Below are 20,192 nucleotides of genomic sequence, written 5' to 3'. Positions count from 1 at the left end.
TAGCTCTGTGCTAAGCGCCTTGTAATTTTAACAACTCAGAGAGTCCTTATAAGAGTGACGGTTTAGTCACAATATTGTCGGTCTGTGTGACAAGTTTTAATGGAGAAAAGGTTACATTTGCATAGTCTCCGGTTCCATGAACATTTCTCAAGTGAAGCCCAGTAACAAATGCGAGTTATGAGCTGGGCTTCTGTAGAAAATTGTAGATGGTTCTTATTTTTCATTCTTCTCTTCTTCATCTAGTTATATACAATACCTGACATTTCTTGAGGGCCCACACTGTGTGGCAGACGTTGCTCTAAGGGGTTTCCTATATATTACTTCTAATCATCCCAACAATACTCTAAGGTAGAAATTATTATCTCAGTATAACAGATGGACTCCATGGACGTTTACTCAGAGCAGACCTCGCATGCCAGCCAGTGGAGATTCAGCAGCAAACAAGACACAGACAGGAGGAACGCTCACAGAGGAACAGGATCTGAACCAACTCTGACTGTATCCAAAAAACTTTGCCCTTCCTAGGACTCTGCCTCTGAAGGGAGATGGGGGAAAAATCATTTCAAAATGGCACATTTTAATGCACAGTTTTTACTACAGGCTACAGTAGTGTCTCTTCTTACACTTATATTCCTTCAAATAAGTCTAATGTCCAAATGAATACACAACAGTAAAAGGTTATTTTTTTTAAATTAAATGGGTATGATAAAAATTTTAAAAATATACAGATATATATATATATATATAACCCTTATAACAGTCTTAGAGTAACAATTAGTAGTATATATCTAGCTTCTAATAGTTTACCAAGCACTTTCACTTTCATATAGATTATTTTATGGTGTCTTTTAAAAAGAAGTCCCATGAAATAGATGGTATTGTTCTCTATATTTGATCCATGGAAACCAAGACCAGCAAGCACTAAGGGACTCTCCTGTATTTATAGTCTAGAAGGGAGAAAGCCAGATGCTCAAGTTCTGAACTCTTTCCTAATTATCCTGATGCCAAATCCTGTGCCAGCTCTACTACAGTAATCACGGAGTAAAAGATTCATAACATGCTGACTCAACAAAAGTGATCGAATGCAGTCCATGTTTAGACCGGGGTATCTCAGTCCTGGCTCTAATGATACTTTGGGACGGACGGTTCTTTGTCGCAGGGGATCGTATCTGCGTTGTAGGATGTTGAACAGCATCCCTGGCCTGTGCTTCCTGGATGCCGGTAACATCTTCCAGTTGTGACAACCGAAACTGTCTTCCGGCATCGTCAGATGTCCCCTAGGGACACGGGTTTAAACGTGTTTATTTTTTAGACATTGTCTAAAAAAAATCACGGTTTTAGACAGTATTTCTGTTTTAGACATTACTTCAAGACAGTGATTACAGCAGGCATCATTGTTAGACGGTTACATTTATCTATTTGAGAGCAGAAAGCTAGAGTTTTATTTCCGCCCCGCCACTTCAGTTCCTGAACATCTCTAAGTGTAAATTTCCTCCTGCGTGAAATGAAAGGAAACTACATAAGGCTAGTTAAGGAAGCGTGAAAGCATGTGAACAGGGAACCTTGGCAACCGACTTTTGGTTTGTACTCGCAGTATTACTTAAGATTATTTTTTTGTCTGTTCTATAAGCCTAAGCATATCTAAATGTCCTTAGATTTCTTTGTCACAGTACTGACCACAGACCAGGCCCAGACTTTTTTGTATTTGAGTGAAAGGCTCTTCGTGATCTCATGCTAACCTTGCTTTCCAGCTTCATCTCCACCACCCGCCCCGCAATTCCCAGGCAGCCCTCCCCAACCCCGCAGCCTCCTGTCCCACAGCCAGCCCGGCTGAATGCACACCTTTCCCAAATCTGTCAACCCCTCTTATGGCCCCATATCTTCCCTCGTGCTGTTCTTCTGCTGGTTTGGTCTTTTCCAGAGCTTTTTTTTGTCTTGTGAGCACTCTTTGTTCTTAAGGATTAAGACCTCGTGTGAAGGATAACCAACAAGGACCTACGGTATGGCACAGGGAACTATACCCAATGTTTTGTAATAACTGTACGGGAAAAGAACCTGAAAAAGAATACACACACACACACATATACACATGTATATCTGAATCACTTTTCTGTACATGTGAAACTAACAACACTGTAAATCAACTATACTTCAATTAAAAAAAAAAAAAAGACCTCATGTGAAGAATCCATGCCTTGTACTGAATTCTGGCCCAAATAAGACAGACATTTTATTTCCTCTAGCTCTTCCCTAGAAGCACATGGGCAGCACAAAACCCAAGCAGAATCTCATCTAGGTAACACAAAGCTTTTCTAGAAAAAGAGGCTTGGATGACTCTTTGGAATTTTCCTCCTTCTATTGATTTTGGGCTCTGTGTGTGTGTGTGTGTGTGCGCGCGCACGTGTGCATGCGCGCATGCACTCTCATGTGTGCATCTGTGCATGCATGCATCGACACAAGCAAGGCCATGTGTTTGCATGTGTGCAGAGCCCCTAAGACTGTTCCTCTAGAGCTCTTGTTCAAAGACGTTCTTGATCTATGCCGTATAAGCCTAATAGAGCAATTCCCATCTGGTTAATAAAATAGGCTGAAATGAATTCTTTACTAATCACTTTCCAATAGCACGGGCTTACCTGAATTCATCTTAGCCATCCAGTGTCTTTACATGACACTTCTAATTTTAATTTACAGGTGTTCTGTAGATTTTGATTTACCTTGAACAAAGGATATAATTTTAAGAGGCTGCTATTATAAGAAAAAAGACTGTGCTTTCTGGATGTTGCACATTGAGGTGGTTTAGAATCATGCAACGGAAGGAAACGAAATTAAAAAGAAAAACAGGCTTCCTGTGTTTTCATCCGTAATTTTTTTCTACTGTGATCACCTAGCCAAAAAAAAAATCCGATAGTTTGTCCGTTATCAGCAATCCCTTAAGTATGTTTTGTGGCAAAGGTGCTCCTGTACCATATGCCCTTTTGAAAACGGGTGTCTGCCTAAGATTTTAGGTAAATTTATTAGGTACTCACTGCACATCAAGTCGAATGCTTTATCTTTCCCATAAAAACTGAGCCAATTTGAAAGGAATCCTATTCCATATTGTCTTCAGTAGCTGTAAGGAAGCATCAACATGCTTCACGGTTTGCTTGACAACCTCTACCAGTCGTGATAAAGAAAAGATAAAGAGAACAGGTTAGAATCTATGAGGAAACTTTTAACCTTTGTCTGCTCCGTCTCTGTCCCATTTTTCATGCCTCCTCTTCTGAGATGACAACACTGACCTGGCATCAATAGGATGTATGCTTTTGAGTTGTTTTTCTAGGAGTCGAGTGATTGCTGCAAAGCTGTCTCTCTTCCAGCCTGGCCTTCGGAGAAATAGTACCCTTTCGTGGCTCGTGGGGTCAGGTTTTTATCTGTGGTCTCAGAGGTTGCTTTTTTATGTCTCTGTTAAAAATTGGCTCCCTGATACAAGAATGCAACCCATACATCCGGCCCTGTTAGCTCCATGCTCTAACTGGTTGAGCTGATCGATTTCACGAAAGAATATTCATTTGCATAATGGTACAGTTAACCTTGTGTTTTAGAATGGATTTAAGTATCCTGGAGCATATTTCTTAAAGTTAAATAAACAACCAGCTTCTTGGAGTAGCTCAGATGTAAACAGGAGAATACAGGAAAAGAATGCACCATGCATAAGATTTATTAACATTGTTTGAATAAACCTAACTCTTTAAATAATTTCCTTGTATAAAGGCTTCTTTGTTTTTTTTTTTACAAATGTATTTATTTGTTTTTAATTTATTTTATTTTTGGCTGTGTTGGGTCTTCGTTTCTGTGCGTGGACCTTCTCTAGTTGTGGCGAGCAGGGGTTACTCTTCGTTGCGGTGCATGGGCTTCTCATTGCGGTGGCTTCTCTTGTTGCAGAGCATGAGCTCTAGACCTGTGGGCTTCAGTAGCTGTGGCTCCTGGGCTCTAGAGCGCAGGCTCAGTAGTTGTGGCTCACAGGCTCAGTAGTTGTGGCTCACAGGCTCAGTAGTTGTAGCACACAGGCTCAGTAGTTGTGGCTCACAGGCTCAGTAGTTGTAGCATGTGGACTCAGTAGCTGTGGCTCACAGCCTCAGTAGTTGTAACACGTGGGCTCAGTAGTTGTGGCTCACGGGCTTAGTTGCTCCGCGGCATGTGGGATCTTCCCAGACCAGGGCTCAAACCCGTGTCCCCTGCATTGGCAGGCAGATTGTTAACCACTGTGCCACCAGGGAAGCCCTATAAAGGCTTCTTGTTACAATACTTTTATCCCTAGAAAATTGTTACATTATGATAATAACAATAATAATTATAAATATAACAAAGATGGCACTAACTGCTATTGTGACATTTTAGATTGGACCCATCCAGTTATATTTTCTCTTGTCTGATAATTTAACTAAATGCTGTACCTGAACAAGACTGTTGAAATAACATATTAGAAAATAAATGTGATCTTATAAATTATCTACTGAAGCCTAAGTGAAACATGTCTATATTAATAAAATCATGTGCCATTTTAAGTCATTTTTTTCAATCTTCATAAACATGTAACTTCAGTTGATACATTTAAGATTATATATGTATATGTGCACATGTATATACTTACAAACCATTTACTCAAGGAAATCTTTTCAAATCCTTTTTTAAGTTGGTGCATGGGTAAGGAAACCAGAACAATCAGTTGTGAAATATTCCTGTGTAAACTCTCATAGGCGTTACATAAGTGAGTTAGCCATAGGTTAACAGTATTGCAGGATTTCCCTCTCATGTTCTCCTGCCTTCCTTTTGTTCAGAGAATTTGGATGGAGAGACCCGGAACTGCCTGAAGTGATTCAGATGTTGCAACATCAGTTTCCTTCGGTCCAGTCTAATGCTGCAGCCTATTTACAACACCTCTGCTTTGGAGACAATAAAATTAAAGCCGAGGTAAGCACTACTTGGAATCGCAAATGACTGGTGTCAGATTCATCACCTCTTAGGTGTTCAGAGTAATGTTGAAAGAGAAAGGAACGTGAAACTTAAAGTTACGTTATCAAAACTTAGATCCACATTTATGACTGAAGCATAGCACTTTTCATCTAAGTATTTGGCATGCCTATGTATACATTCTTCTTTTTTATATTTGAATACTGAAGGAATAGAGGACCAAGGATATATGCTAGTATCACAGAGATAAGATTATGAAACGCTATACTTTTGGTGTGATTTGCCTTTTTCTTCCCAATTCCATCTCTGGAGTCATCTCTGCTCCTAAATCCTAAAGAAATACAAAGCATCTTTGTTGTCTCGTCAAATTACAGCAAGATTCCCCCATCAATGTATGGTATCCTCTGTCCTTTCTGGAAAACTCATTGGTAGGTGGGAACTTTAGGCAATAAACCAGCTTTGTGTTATAACCAAGCATTCTGAGCCATTTACGAAGATGCCAGTGGATATCATACAGATACATGTGTTCTGTTAAAGAGACTACTATCTGTGTCCAGCATGTAAACAATTGTTAACATGCTCTAAGTTTCTGGAATACTTTAAAGTGCATAAATTGTGGTGTGTGATATTTCTGGAAAATCACAGTGGTCAGCACAGCTAACTCTGATTTTCTAGACGAGGGACAAAGCGTTTGCATATGAGCAGCTGAGTAATCAGATTTTTAGAAGAGATTTTATAAGCTACAAAGAGTCATCTCCATAGCATGTAAGCAATTTTGAGGATGAGTCTAAATTAGTTTAAGAGTGGAAAGAAGAGATTTGAAGATATAATTGCAATTTATTATAGATTTTGCTGGCTTGCATTGAGATGTATATAGCCTAGCAGCTTTTCATCTTTTTTCTTTCCTGTCTCTCTTCCCCCGTGACTACGGAGGGCTTGACCCATGCTCGTTCTTACTAGAACAGTAATATTTCTTTACGCAATGAATATAGGGCAGTGGTTCTCAAAGGTGTGATTTTGCCTCCCGAGGGACACTTGACAACATCGGGAGGTATCTTTGGTCGTTAGAACTGAAGAAGGTTGTGGTGGAGGCTTCAGCATCTAGTGGGTAGCAGTCAGGGTTTTAACCCAACTCAGGTTCAGTTTCTCACCGCTCAAAAGCTGATACTTGAGAGACAAGTGTTGGTAGGAAAGGAAAGCTTGCTTTATTCAGGAGGCCGGCAACCTGGGGAGAAGGTGGACCTGTGTCCGAGAAGCAACTACCAACTGCTGATCAGGGGGCAAGAGCTTTTAAAGGGGGGTGTCGGGGGTGTACAGGTGGCGGACGTGGCTACCTGCAGAACAGCACAGTCAACTCTGACAGTCATCTCGAAATTGGTCATGCCATGGTCTGATCAGGGTCATCTTGATTATTTTAAGTACAGTTAGTCTTCAGTTCCAGTGGCGGCTTGTTCCCATGTCCTTGAGGCCAGTTCTTGGAATTGTGCAAGATGGAGCAGCTTATGTCACGGCTTCAGTCTGGGCATCATGTAGTTAACTTCTTCCGCCAGGTGGGTGTTTCAGTATCTACAAATCAGCTCAAAGAATATGGCTCAGAATATTATCTATAGCCCTTGGGGAGGAACTAAAGGTCTTCGACTTTGTTTAATGGCTAAACTGTTATTACTTTGTCTTGCTTGACTGTTTCCCTTTCTTTCTGCATTTGCTCACTTCTCTGATTAAGTTTATTCTTTGGCTAAAGTTTTTCTACAGACAAGAGACAGGTGGACAACACAGAGGGTCTGTCCTGGGAAGGCCCCATAGGGTGCTGCTCGGTTACGAAGGATGCTGCAGAGCAATCTATAATACACAGGGCAGGCTCCATAACGAGGAATTGTCCAGACCCAAATATCAGTAGTGCCAAGGCTGAGATAAAAGAAATTACTGTTCATCTAAGATAACCTTAAAGTGTCAAAAAATACTCTTAAAATGATCTAAGAATAAAGTTATGTGGCTCCTGTCCCAAATAGTAATTTTTGTAATCATTCTCTGCCTTTAGTAAAAAAACAAAATAGCCATTCAAAATGAAGGACAGATTTCTGATTAAGGGGTAACATACCATCATTTTTGGAAGATTATGCCTTTGAGGGTTTCTCTAAAGACCATGAAAGCGTTTCATCCCATGACTGGCATAAAGTTGATTCCGAAGTGGCGTGGCAATCCCTCAACAGCAGGACTCCTCCCCCAAATTTGGTTCCGATGTCAAGACTGAGGACACTGCACACGCCCCACGAGGGTGTGAAAAGGTGTGTGACTCACATAATGAGGCTTATGAGGGTGAGCAGGGCAGCTCCCACACGGGGCTGAACTTGGCTGGAGAGCACAGGAAAGAAGAACGGCTCAGGGATTTGGCGGTGGTTATGGGCTGTACCAGGGTGGGGTTCGTACGTGCAGACAGGGACTTGCATGGCTTGAACCTCCTACTGGTGCCAAAGGAAGAGGCATGAGAGCTTTGTTATCAGCTTGCTCAGCTGTGGGCAGAAGAGAAAGAGCTGTCAGAGGCCAAACATGAAACAGCACAGTCAGATGCCATGACTGGGCAAGTTCAAAGTCGCTGCCTCTGTCTGCATGACCCATGCATGACTGGCCTTGAAGCCTCTCCTTAGCAATGGCGCCCAACAGCTAACTGACTTGTGGACTTGTGTATGGCCGCATCAGAAGCGTCCCCGTGCCCTGTGGGAGACAAAAGGTGGTGTGAGGAAAGGGGTGACCAGCACACACATCGGTGTCGGAGAGATACATCTTCCCACGCCGCTTCCCTACTCACCAGCTGTGTCTCCTTGAACAAACTGTCGACTCTTATCTTTAAAACAGAGATGCTGGTACCTCCCCTGTAGAGTCTCTGTAGGGACTAAATGACTTAATGGATGCAAACTGCTAAGTGGTGACGTGCTCATTTATTCGTATTCTTTTTTGGCCAGGAACACAGCTAAGACACTTAAGTTACTATTTTATGTGTGTATGTATATGTCTGGGTGTATGTGTGATCATTTTTGAATTTTGCTGTGGGTGCCCCCAAGGTTGCCTGTATCACCTCTCCCGACAGCTGGTCCTTAGAGCTGTGGTTCATGTGGAATTCATTCCTCTCCTCCACCTCCCAGAGGCTCCGGACGCAGACGGGACCTCATGATAATGTCCCCCGGGTACCTGGGAGGCTGGGATGACAGGGAAGGAAAAGGTATGTAGGGCACAGCCTGATGTCGTGTTGACAAAATGAGATCAAAGTTAGTAAAAGTGAGCCAAAGGAACCGGGCAAATGTAGGAGGCGTACATAAAATGCAGAGTGAGCCATCTGGAGTTTCTCTTCGTCTCTCCTTCAGTCACACTGGGAGCCCACGTGTGTGCTTGTGTATACGTGCGCGCACACACACACACACACACACAGATACACAGATGTGTAGGGATTTTGCACAGACCTATTTTGTTCTCTCATTCTAACTCAAGCCCAAACCATCATTAATGGTTCTCCCTTTGTGACGGATGGTTGCCTGTCATCTCTTCATATACGGGCATTGATTTTTGTAATTACCTATTGTCCAAATACTTTCCAGATTTACTCAGTCTTCTAGTCTTTCTATTGCGTTTTATTGAATTGATTTAGCCCTTCCGTCTACATTTCATTATTGGTATTGACTTTGTCCACACAATGGATAGGCCGCTGAGCAAAAGGCAGAATTAAATCTCCTGTATGTGGAGGGTCATAAATCATGGCTTTCTCATTCCTTATTACAGTGCTTTGTACAGTTTTCATAGAATGAAGCCAAGAAATTCAGTTCTGTTCAAAATGATGCCGGATCTCATAGGTACAGAGTTGAGAATTCACTTCCATAAATCAGCAGACAGAAAAACCCTGTCCCTAACTTTTCCTACTGGTCTAGTGAACTGAGATTTGAGGCATTCTCCTGGTTCCCTCCCAGCAGGGAGGTGGAAATGAGGGGAGAAGGATGGGTGTGGTTAGTTCAGCAACCACCAGTGACTATGGGAGAGTCTGCAATCCACTGGGTGCCCTGACCCGGGGCACAACATTCAGTTAGGAAATGCTTTGAAGACCAGCAAGTGTCCAAAAATTGGGATAGGAGGGTGTCATGCAAACAAGAGTTCAAAGGCAGACTGAGATAAGATCAGAAGAAAAGCAGGTGAGGAAAAACGAAAGAGGAGGGGGAAAGGAGACAATGGAAGCAGAAGATCCAGGCATTGTAGCAAACACACCACAGCTTATCTGGTGCAGCTCATTTCCGTGGGCTGACGAGTAGCTAAGATGTAGGCGGGTCCCCCAGCTTTAAAGAGCAGAGGTGTGATTGGCGTGGATGGTTGTCAGTAATATTTGAACTATGTCTGCCATCCACGCTGCCTCCAAAATTGTTGGGAATGTCATAATAAAATGAGCTTTAGATAATCTAGGTAGTTTTTAGACATGAAAACCTGCTCGTGTGTATGTACTATAGGCATCTTTTAGGAGGTGCCTAAATGTTGATAATTTTTTAATGGTTTTTCAAAAATCCTTTTTTCATTCTTTCTGGGAACCTTCATCAGTTAAGAACATTAAGGACATCCCATTGATTTAGGGATAAAACTAAGTGCCTCTCATGGGTTATAATGATTTGGATTTATTTACGCTCCTCCCTCCTGTGTTTTCCCCCATTTCTTCTCATGCATAAATAGAGTAGGCAGGTGGGCACCCCCAGTTCACACCGGGCAGGCATACACAGACAAGGGCATGTGTATCCATGGGTGTGCTACATGGTGGCATTCAAAGCAGTATGTTGTCTAGAGATAAAAAGGTATTTGCACATTTTTTATGTGACAAGAAGGGATTATTTTTAAATGTTTGAATACTTTATTTCATTATAAATTAATAAATTAAATTTAATAAAAGTTTAATACAATTAAATCTAAAAATTTTAATAATTTTAAAATGTATTTTTTAAACATAAGACCATTTACTTCAATAGAGTGCCTTCGTAAAAACTCAGACTTTATCGTATGATGTTACACGTGAGAAGGACTTATATCCATGTCTCTGTAACGGATGAATGGCTGGTGACCACCACTGATTTAATTTAGATTTTGGCCTGATGGCCTCTTTGTATATGAAAAATTGTCTTCAGCCATCAAATGTGTAACCCAAGTATTTGAAGATCTTAGACAGTAAACGTATGCAATCTGAAGATAAGAACAATTTCTCTAAGAAACCAACACTGATTTTATTTTGCTAACTCCCAACGAAACTCTTCCCAATTATCATCATCCTAACTCCAATAAAACATTTCTTGTTTTTAAAGAAATGGAATTTCCAGTTCTAGTGGAAAGAAGAGTTTATTGACAGCCTGTTCTGGGTTAGTAGGAGAATCAAATATTAATAACATAGATCCTACCTTTAAGGGATCCACAGCCCCCTGGAGGAACAACATGTAAACAGGGCAATATAACACCTTGTGCAAATAAGCTCCATGGAAAAGCAAATCCCCATCCTGTGAGACTGTTTGCAAAATGCTTAAAACCTAGCCTTGTGGAGTCAGAGAAAAATTCCCACTTCCTACAGTGATGAGTACACTGGATTCTAAATTAGAAGTTGCCAGAAAATATAGCCGAAGTCACACTCACTTAGACTTGATGGAATAGGGGTTAGACTTAAGGGTATCAGTCCTTTGGAGAGCGTGTGTGTGTGTGCGCGCGCGCCTGTGTGTGTGTGTGTATGAGATCATGTCCATATAGTTTCCATATATTTGTACCATTTATACTCATTTTTTCCCAGTAGCATTATTTTCTTTAGTGATGTTAACTGAAACATAGAAATTGACTTCTCTGTATAAAAACATGCATACTGTCCTCCCTCCCATAATTTTTATTCTACTCAAACTGATTTAGAGCATTTCATACGTTAAAAAAGAAAATTCAGACTTGTTCCTATCTACTACACTTAAAGTGCTTCGTAATTTCTATTTTATTCTCTGTTCTTTCTACCTCACAGAATTCAAGAGAAGGTGCTATCCATCTTTTCAGTTGATTAGTTTTGAATCATTTCTTCTCTTTCCTTTATGATAAATTGTTTCACAGTTTTTAAAAAAGAGCCTCTATGAGTTACTAGATGTCAGGAGACAGCACACCACTGAGCTGACAGCACGGGCCCTGGAGCCGGGCTGCCTGCCTTTGAACCCTGGCTGCTCTCCTACCTTCTAGCTCTGTGATCTCGGGCAAGTTTCTTTACCTCTCTGAGTTTCCGTCTCCCAGACCGCAAAATGAATCCGCATCGCTGCGGAGAAAACGCACATAGACTGCCAGTCAGAGTAAGTGGGTTAAGACATGTGGGTTATTGTTAGTATATGTGGAAAATATAAATTAAGGAACTCTCTTCCTGACAATCTCATCGTGTTATAGACAGAATGTCTATATGTATCTGCTTTACTTGTATTGTTCACGATCCACATTTTGAAATCCGTTATGGGCTCTAGTACACATTGAAAGCGTGCATTGTGTGTGACTCTGTGCTGAGCCACTGTTGAAACAAATAGATTCAGCCACTGCTGCTGGGAAGTTAGAATCAAAGGACCGTTTGCACATGCCAGCATAAAAGAACAAGCAAACAGGTCCCAATGATTAATACACTGATAGTATGTGGAAGTGGAACTCATGAGTATATTCATTCAACAGATATTCATTGGTCAGCCATACAGTCCCAGGCTCTGTTCTTGGCCCTGGCAGTACAGCAGTGAAGGAACTAGACCCAGATGAATGGGGGGAGGCAACAGTAAACAAATAAAGATGTCGGTCTATCACATGTCAGATGGTGGTGCTGACCATGAAGAAAACGTAGCAGGGAAATGAAGGCAGAGGGTGATGGAGGGCGGCAGGAATCAACTGCCATTTTGTGTAAGATGGTCAGGAAAGTCATCTCTGAGGAACAGCGTTTGAGCAGAGCCCGGAAGCAGTGAGAGGGAAGCACAGACTTGGTCTCTGAGGAAAAGTGCCCCGGGCACAAAGCAGCCCGAGGCAGGCTGGGCTCTGTGTACTCCAGGAGTGTGTTGGTCCCCTAGGGCTGCTGGAACAAAGTACCACACTTTGGGGAGGGCCTAAAACAACAGAAATTGATTCTCCACAGTTCTGGAGCTGGAAGTCCAAGATGAAGGTATGAGCAGGGCCAGGGTCCCTCGGAGGCTCTGGTAGAATGAATGCTTCCTCGCCTCTTCCTGGCTTCTGGTGTGGCCCTCGGTCCTGGCTGTTCCTCGGCTTCTCCATGCATCACTACGATGACGGCCTCTGACATCCCATGGCCTTCTTCTCTCTGTGTGTCTCTGTCTGCGTCTCTTCTCCTCTTAGAAGGACACCAGTCATATTGGATTAGGGCCCACTCTAATGACCTGATGTTAATTTGATTACATCTGCGCAGACCCTGTTCTTATTTTTTTTATTTTTATTTTTTTCATTTTTCTTTTTTTTAAAATTATTATTTATTTATTTATTTATTTATTTATTTTCGGCTGTGTTGGGTCTTTGTTTCTGTGCGAGGGCTTTCTCTAGTTGTGGCAAGCGGGGGCCACTCTTCATCGCGATGCGCGGGCCTCTCACTATCACGGCCTCTCTTGTTGCGGAGCACAGGCTCCAGACACGCAGGCTCAGCAACTGTGGCTCACGGACCCAGCTGCTCCGCGGCATGTGGGATCTTCCCAGACCAGGGCTCGAACCTGTGTCCCCTGCATTGGCAGGCAGATTCTCAACCACTGCGCCACCAGGGAAGCCCCGACCCTGTTTTCAAATAAGCTCACTTTCATAGGTAGCTGGGGTTAGGATTTCAGTGTATCTTTGGGAGGGCACAATTCAACCCATAACCCTGACTAACAAGGAGTGTGTCTGGAAACTGGTAAGTGAGGGGAGGAGGGCTGAAGATGAGAGCAGAGCGGTGAGTGTCCAGGGCTGGGTCACATAGGCTTGGCAGGTTACCTTCAGAGAAGAGAAATCTGGGGCCCACTTTTTGGCAGGGTATTTTGGGAAGTAGCACATTTCAAGAAAGGATGCTTAGGGAGATTTTGGAACCTATGAAATGGTTCAGAGGAGAGGGTAGCCGGTGATATGAAAAAGCATGAGGAGAAGCATGAATAGAGACAGTAAATGGCTAAATGGAGTGGGCAGGATTGTCCCAGAAAATGTAGAAAGGTAGACTTCTGAGTCAGAAGAAGCCAGAAAAGGAAGGGAAGTAACCTCGGGTAGCCTCTTGTGGCTATCTCAAAGTGATTGAGAGAGTGGGAGAAGAGCAAAGTGGCCGCTGGATCTGAGGGAAGTGTGGGTAGTTTTGGAGAGGACAGGGGAGCATTTGGAAAACTCTGACATAAAGGAGGAAGACTTAGAAATGAGAGGCTCTCCGTCCGTAGGAGGGGTGGCAGGACAGCTAACTGACAACCTTCCCGAAAACACTGTGGAGAGGTGGCCAGGAGCCAAGCGGCAGATGAGGGAAAGTGAGGAGGTGGAAACGGCTGGTGATAAGTGACGTTAGATCTGCATAGAGAAAAAGGAGAAAGGCAGTGACTCTAACAAGCTACGCTCTAAGACCTTGTTGTATTTGGGGGTCAGGGGGTAGCAAATTATGCTCAGAGACTGATATTGTCTTTGCCTGTAGTTTATTTAACGCAGGTGCACAGCGGGATTTGTAATAATTTCACAAGCTAATAGCAGAGAGGATGAAGTCTCTTAATGAACCAGTAGAGAAATAGCATCCTCCAAACAAATGACGGATCAATTACGCTTCTGTTCCAGGCAAGGAGAGATGACAGAAGGAAAGTCCCAATTAAGCTGAGATGCACCTTTTATGCAAGTTTGGTTTCTCAGGAGAACTGGCTTCACAAAGCCGGATCTGACTTCTAGCTGCCAAGGCAAAACCCAAGTCCCTTGTTGCTAAGGCCGGTTGCTAGGGAACAAAGGCACCTGAGTGGGCGGGCCGGCCAGGGTTATCACTCCAAGGATGGCTGCAGAGCTTGGGCCACTGCCTACAAGGAGTGCCTTGCCGAGGCAAGAACAGTGTCCCTTCTCTTCCTGGAGCTGCTGTTCATCTCAACACCACTGCTGGCCCACGGTAGCCCGGCCTCAGCAGGAGCAAGGGTCTCAAGACCTTCGGAGGGCTAGAGCAGCCAAGGGTGGGTTTGCCCAGACCGAAACTCTCAGGATATTCCTCACCAGCTCCCGGAGTTTATAGTCTAAACGTCCACTTGCTTCTCCACGTGTTCTTACTGAGAAGCCCCCAGCAGGCCCCTCCGCAGCTGGGCTACTGAGTGCTTATCAGTGACAACAGATGAGAGGTTAACATCCTGACATGAAAATGACGAAAGTCATAAACACGTGAGTTTGAGATCATGTCACACCATACGTAACAGACCTGTTTCCAAAATATGTGATCTCATCATTTTTCAGTGCCATCAGGGCAGCAGGAGGAAGAGTACACAGCGTGACAAAGGCCAGGAGTGCTGGTCACTCACAAAGGAGACTGCTTCTGGGTGTTGGGGAAGTGTTGGCTCGATGGAGAAGCTCAGGCTTCTCAGGGACCACAGCCTTTATGAACGCAGGAGCCATGTGATATGTGATCCATGCTGAGCTACATCGCAGCCGGGAGCTAAAACAGAATGGATGAAGGAAACAGCCAGAGACCTCTCTGGTTTGGTGGCCTTTTCTGTTGAGAAGTTTAACAGGAGAAGTGGGAGAAAGAAGGAAACCATGTTGGGGAAAGAGTGGTCATACGGATAAAAACAGGCCGTAGTTTGTAGGTGGCAGCAAAAAAGGAAGACCGGCATCTTCTTCCCAGACTGGCTGTCAGCTCAGCTTCAGAGCTGGTGACTTGCCTTGTGCCACCAGAGCACAGGGGAGAGACAGCATAGAGGTATGGTCAGACGTAGTGGGCAAGGACCGTGTTCCCTCAAGTTGAAGGTCCCTTCAAGGAAAATGGGCCACTGCAGGAGAGAGGAGCCCGGGGGTGTCCCAGGGGATGTGGGTGTGTTCCTGCAGGAGTCTGGAAGCTCAGGGTGAAGCAAGATGGGGTCAGAAGATGCAGAGTGAGGCCGTCCACTTGGGGCAGCAGAGAGCTACAGCCACCTGGTCGCAAGGCTTCTACAGCCATGGACCACATAGGCAGAGAAGACCAGCGTCAGAGCTGCGGGCTGCTTCAGTGCGAGGAAACATCTCTTCACCCTGCCCGCAACAGTACAAGAGAAAGAAAGAGGAGGAAGGGGAGGGGAGAGGAGCACCAGGGGCTGGAGGTCACGGTCCAGCCTGCTCCCTGAGGCTGGGATGTTGGAGGATGGGTAGGAGACTAGGACTGAAGTAAAAATGGTCAAGCATCATTCTTTGTAACTGGAGTGAGACCATTTTAATAACCTAAAGTGAATGAAAGTTAAGCAATCAGACTGATGTGGTGTTGAAATAGAACCAGCCTGCCGCGAGAGTCCTGATTAAAACCACCAAGTACAGAAGATTCTCTTGGCAAGACAGGGATGAGTCAGAGAGCAGTTTATGGGGTCAGGACTCAGGAACAATGATGTAGCAGGTATTTTTCTAATCTTTGAAGTTTCCTTGCTGGGATTGCTAAAATTCGCCTGGGTTATTTTCACTTCATTTCGTCTTGGGGCCGCGCTCTCCTTCTATTTTAATGAATTTTCTTTTTATCTGCCCACCCCCTGAATCAGTTTGTATTCTTTCCGATAATTAACAAAAGAAACAGATGACCTATCTAAATGTCAACCTATTTGCATTTCTGTCACAGGTAGAGGACCCCGGGTGTAACCTAGCAATTTCTCACCAGGCTTTTTTTTCCCTGCCACATTTCCGAATGAGAGCTCCTATATCATATTTTAGAAAAGAAGACCTCTACCTGAAGAACGAATCCCTCATTCAGGGGCGTAGTCCAACTGTATATCCACCCTAAACTTCTTCAGCCTGCATTTAAGTCACTTTTTTCCTTTGGCCTTTAGGAGAGACGGCAGAAAACACCCGGCCTCTGTCATCCTGCTAACACTTTGCTTCTTACTGCTGCTGATTTATCAGCATTAGACCTTGTTTCTAGGTGAGAAATCTCTAAATCGTTGAACCAAGGAAGAGACATCTTGTTTATCTGCCATCCTTTTGATTTTTTCCCTTCTAAACAGTCTCTAGGTTTTCCAGGCACAGAGAACTAGAGAGAACATTTTGTCAAAATACTGGTAGAAACAGCACAGAAGCTTCTATGTCAGATTAGGCTCATACATAGATTATGGTGCACACTTCTCTTTTTTATGATGTCCTTGTGGCTCTGTGCTTGCCTATATTTCTGCTATCAGTTTCCTTAATCCACTCTTAAGTAAATGATTTTGCTCTCACCTCTTTTGAGCCTTTGATCACTTCTCCAACTTCACCAAGGTTATTGTTCCAGTTCATTCTAAGTCCATCAGACCTCATCAACCTGATGGCACTTGTATATTCATTAATGACCCTGCTCTCTGCGTGCTTGCGTGCACCATCTTGGAAATGGTTAACACCACTGGAGCCAGATACCATGCAGGACAAGAGCCTCTCTGACTTATTTTAAGCATATGTGAGTTTCTAGCTCATATTTCAGTCATTCAGAATCAGATTCTTATTGGAAGAAATGTGTCTTTATACCCAAACTATCCTGTAGATGTTTTGTCACACCTCTTCCCTATTAGGTGCACTTCATCATTACAGCTGTTTTTTAAATGTTTCAAGGAAAGCTACCAGTGATCATTATATGATAACGGTTCACATTTCGTAGCCCCAGTGCACTTTTCAACCAAACCTTTAATATATGTGAAAGAAAAAAATCTCTTTTGTTAAGGGCTCTTCAGAACTCAAATTGGTCTCCTGTATTTACAATCCTCCTTCATTAATTTGCCTCTTGAACAAAAAGTAAAACACTGAGTGGGCATTAATTCTTTTGTTACTTGTATTTAAGTTCTGGATGGAATAATTTGTGCATTTCCTTTGGATCTATACAAGCTGTCCTCAATTTCTAAAGATTGTTTGAAAGAAAGAATCTTATGATTGAAATGTATTTTCCATTAACATAGTTGTATATAAGGAGACCAGTCTCCCCAGGCCAGCTCAGAAAAGCTTCACTATCCCAAAATGTCCCTGAACTATAACAGTGGGTGAAATTGTAGCAGTGGGTGAACAGTACTACAATATCCAGTCTGTATTCATGAGGAAAGGCAAAAAGTGTTTCAGTGGGAATGCGAGGATCTCACCTCCAGTGCTCTGCTTAGAAGGCAGGTTCACCGTACCTTCCCTGTGGGTGTTGGGGTGGGAGTGGACACCATCCTTGCTACAAACCACAAGTGATGGAATCTGCTGTCTGGGGCAGGGGCTCAAGGAAAATAGAGACAGATGAAAGGGAGCAGGAAAACAGTAAGTGTTATTTGGGGGAGGGTGGGTAAGCTCTGAGACTTCGTGGTGTGGACCGAACGAAGGGGGATTGGGGATGGGTCAAAACTGGATTCTAGGAGGTTGCAAACTGAAAAGATGTGGGGAGCAGGAGGTCTGCTCTGAGTTACCCTTGTAGCCCAGTGAAAGTCCCCAGACCTCACCGACTCCCTGACACTGGCTTCATTTGCTTCTCCTTTAACTACTGTCCTTTCTACTGCCACCACCTATAGCTCTTAAGCCAGTGTCTCTCCCTCCTGGTCCACTAGAGAAGAAGAGGATTATCTTCCCAGCCATCCCCTATTCTTTTATACATAATGCAAATACGCTCAATGTTGGTGCTTTATATAGATTTTACTGCCTTCACAGGTGATGGAGAAGCATACCAGGAATAAAATGTTTCCCTCATAAATATCACCCCTCTGTTTTCCTCTTACATCTTAAAGGCACAGATAATGTCACATATAAATGGTAGAATGGCGGCTCGTACATTTGACAGAAAGCTTCCCTCGGCGTCTCGTAGCGTTCTCCTTTCAAGATGGAGCTGTTTGGGGACTCCTGGTGAGAAGCAGGGTGGAGCTGGGGAGGTGGGGTGAGAACTGGGCCCCCTATTTGCAGGCTGAAATAACCCTATCCTGTTCTAAGAGATACTGAAATCAGATCACAGGAGAAAGAACTCTCTGTCAACGGAGACTCTGAAATTCCATCGAGTTCTTTTAGTCAGGCATGTTTCTGAATTCCTGTTTCACTGGATATTTCCTCTTTCTGCTGATAAAGATACTCCAGAGTCACCCCTCTCCCCGCCACATACACATCCAGTTATTTCCAATGGTCACCTGACAAGTATCTATGTTCAGAAACATGCCTATCAGCTGTGGGATGAGAGGCACCATTTCTTTCCTCTCTTGCTGCTGTTGGCTGCGTGGAGAGGGAGCCCAGTGCTCTCAGGAGTCAATGGTGGTGATTATAAGCAAGCCATCCTTAGCTGGTACCCTTATTCCAATTGCTCCCTCCTGGCCTGGCCTGCCAAGCACCTCTGACACTCTCCATCACTGTATTTCACCAAACCCGGCCACCCTTGCCAGACACTGTTGCCCCTTCTCGTGGGTATCACCATCTCCTTGCATCAACCATTACCCGCGCCATGAGTGTAATAGATCTCTCAAAGCCTAAAAAATGTCAAAAGTGGTGAGAATGTATCTGTACTACTCCTGATTTAGTGTTTCTGTTTCTTATATGGATCAAGAAAGCAACAAAATAAAACAGATACCACCAATTTTACTTACAACCTCCATATTTTGTATGGTCCGTATAGGACTCCAAGAAAGGCCAGTTAATCCAAGAGTTAAAAACCAGGCTGTACCCAGAATTATCCCTCTTCTTAACCATTAAGTCTTTGCTACTGGATCCAGCTGCCCAACTCCCCCTTTTTTCAGTCCCCAAAGCTTGTTCGGCATGCCCAAATAGGTCTAAGGAACAGCAGTTCACCATTTAGGCTCAAACTCCTTGCCATGTTCTTTAATTTACAGAGAAACTTACCTGTACCAAGCCGAGAAGGTGTCTCATCTTTAGTGAGTGGTGACTGTCCCTGGGCTCCCCAGCCTCTCAGTCTCTCGTGGGAACACACAGCACCATTCAAATCAACCATGCAGATTGGTGTCCAAAGTGGGATTGATACACAGACTTCAGACTTTGTTAAGATGGTGTGGAGCACACATATGAAAACTGAAAGGGATGGAGATAATTCTGTAATACCATCTTGGTGGCCAGATGATTCTTAGTATGAAACCATACAACTTTGCATCTATGAAAGAAAGGAACTATTTCAGTGGAATATGTCCACTATCCCCTTGATTCTGGGTGTCACAACATTATATTGTGTAGAAATTATAATCCAAAGAGAAAGGATTGTTTCCATTGGGTCTTACCAAGCAAGCAGAGATGTCTGAGGCATTTAGCAAGGATATAAAATCCAACACGTAAAAAATATGAAAATTGTACTTGTTGTGCTAGTATCTCTATTGTAGACAGGTGGGGCAGATGTGAAAGGTGAACTTGGCTCTTGGTAAAATGTTCTCTTCAAGGAGTAATGTCTCTCTTTAGTCCCATCTGTCATTATTAGACGTGTCCAGAGAGCCATGGACTTGGGACTGTAGAGGTTTGGGCGCAAAAGAACTGGGAAATTTTTCCAATGAATATAAGCAAGGATTCAGGTAAAAATATTACCAGGGATATTGATAATGAACCAAAGACTAGTAGTCTCCAATGGATATTAGTGATATCAGGCTTTAAGTAGAGTAAGTATTAATCATAGATAGTAGCTATGCAGCCTAATGCTTTTGCCTCTAATCCAAGGTTATGTCCCTCTGACCTGCGTAGAAAACACGGTGTATGAGGCTTACCCCAAAAGGTAGAATTATCTATATTACCTCCAACCCCCTCACTGATCCTGAAGAGAGGAGGTATGGACAGATGAAGCCAACTTGGATTGATCTGTGACCATGCCCCAAATCAAATGGCACCAAATATCTTTTTGGATCAAACAATGGATGGTGCAGTGATTTGGGGAGCCCTCTTTTAGAGGACCCCCATATTTCTTGATTTTTTAATTAGTTGAAGATGTCCAAGAGGAAGTTAGGGCACTCTTGCCTGACTTACCATGAAAGAGGCTAGTGGATTCTTTGGTTAAGCTGGTGCAAACAGCCATGAAAAGATGAGGAATCACAGGCAACAGAAAGGCTAGACAAAAATGGGACAGGGCAGCCTAGGACAGATTAGATTTGGGAGGTGTTTGTATGGTCATTAATGAA

The 20,192-nt window shown here is 43.4% G+C and overlaps 1 protein-coding gene across 3 annotated transcripts in view; it reads left to right on the top strand.

The window, feature by feature from the left end:
- The window catches only part of CTNND2 (catenin delta 2), a 779,068-nt gene that overhangs the window by 515,227 nt on the left and 243,649 nt on the right, over window positions 1–20,192 (top strand). For all 3 annotated transcript variants that reach the window (XM_068531918.1, XM_068531937.1, XM_068531926.1), the window contains one exon: window positions 4,818–4,950. In XM_068531918.1, coding sequence (XP_068388019.1) covers window positions 4,818–4,950 — 133 coding nt within the window. The remainder of the gene's footprint in view (window positions 1–4,817; window positions 4,951–20,192) is intronic.

This window comes from Eschrichtius robustus, chromosome 2 (assembly GCF_028021215.1).
Source record: "Eschrichtius robustus isolate mEscRob2 chromosome 2, mEscRob2.pri, whole genome shotgun sequence".
NCBI classification, from domain to species: Eukaryota; Metazoa; Chordata; class Mammalia; order Artiodactyla; family Eschrichtiidae; genus Eschrichtius; species Eschrichtius robustus.
The sequence above is the reverse complement of the archived record's forward strand: the minus strand, read 5'-3'. Positions and strand labels throughout refer to the sequence as shown.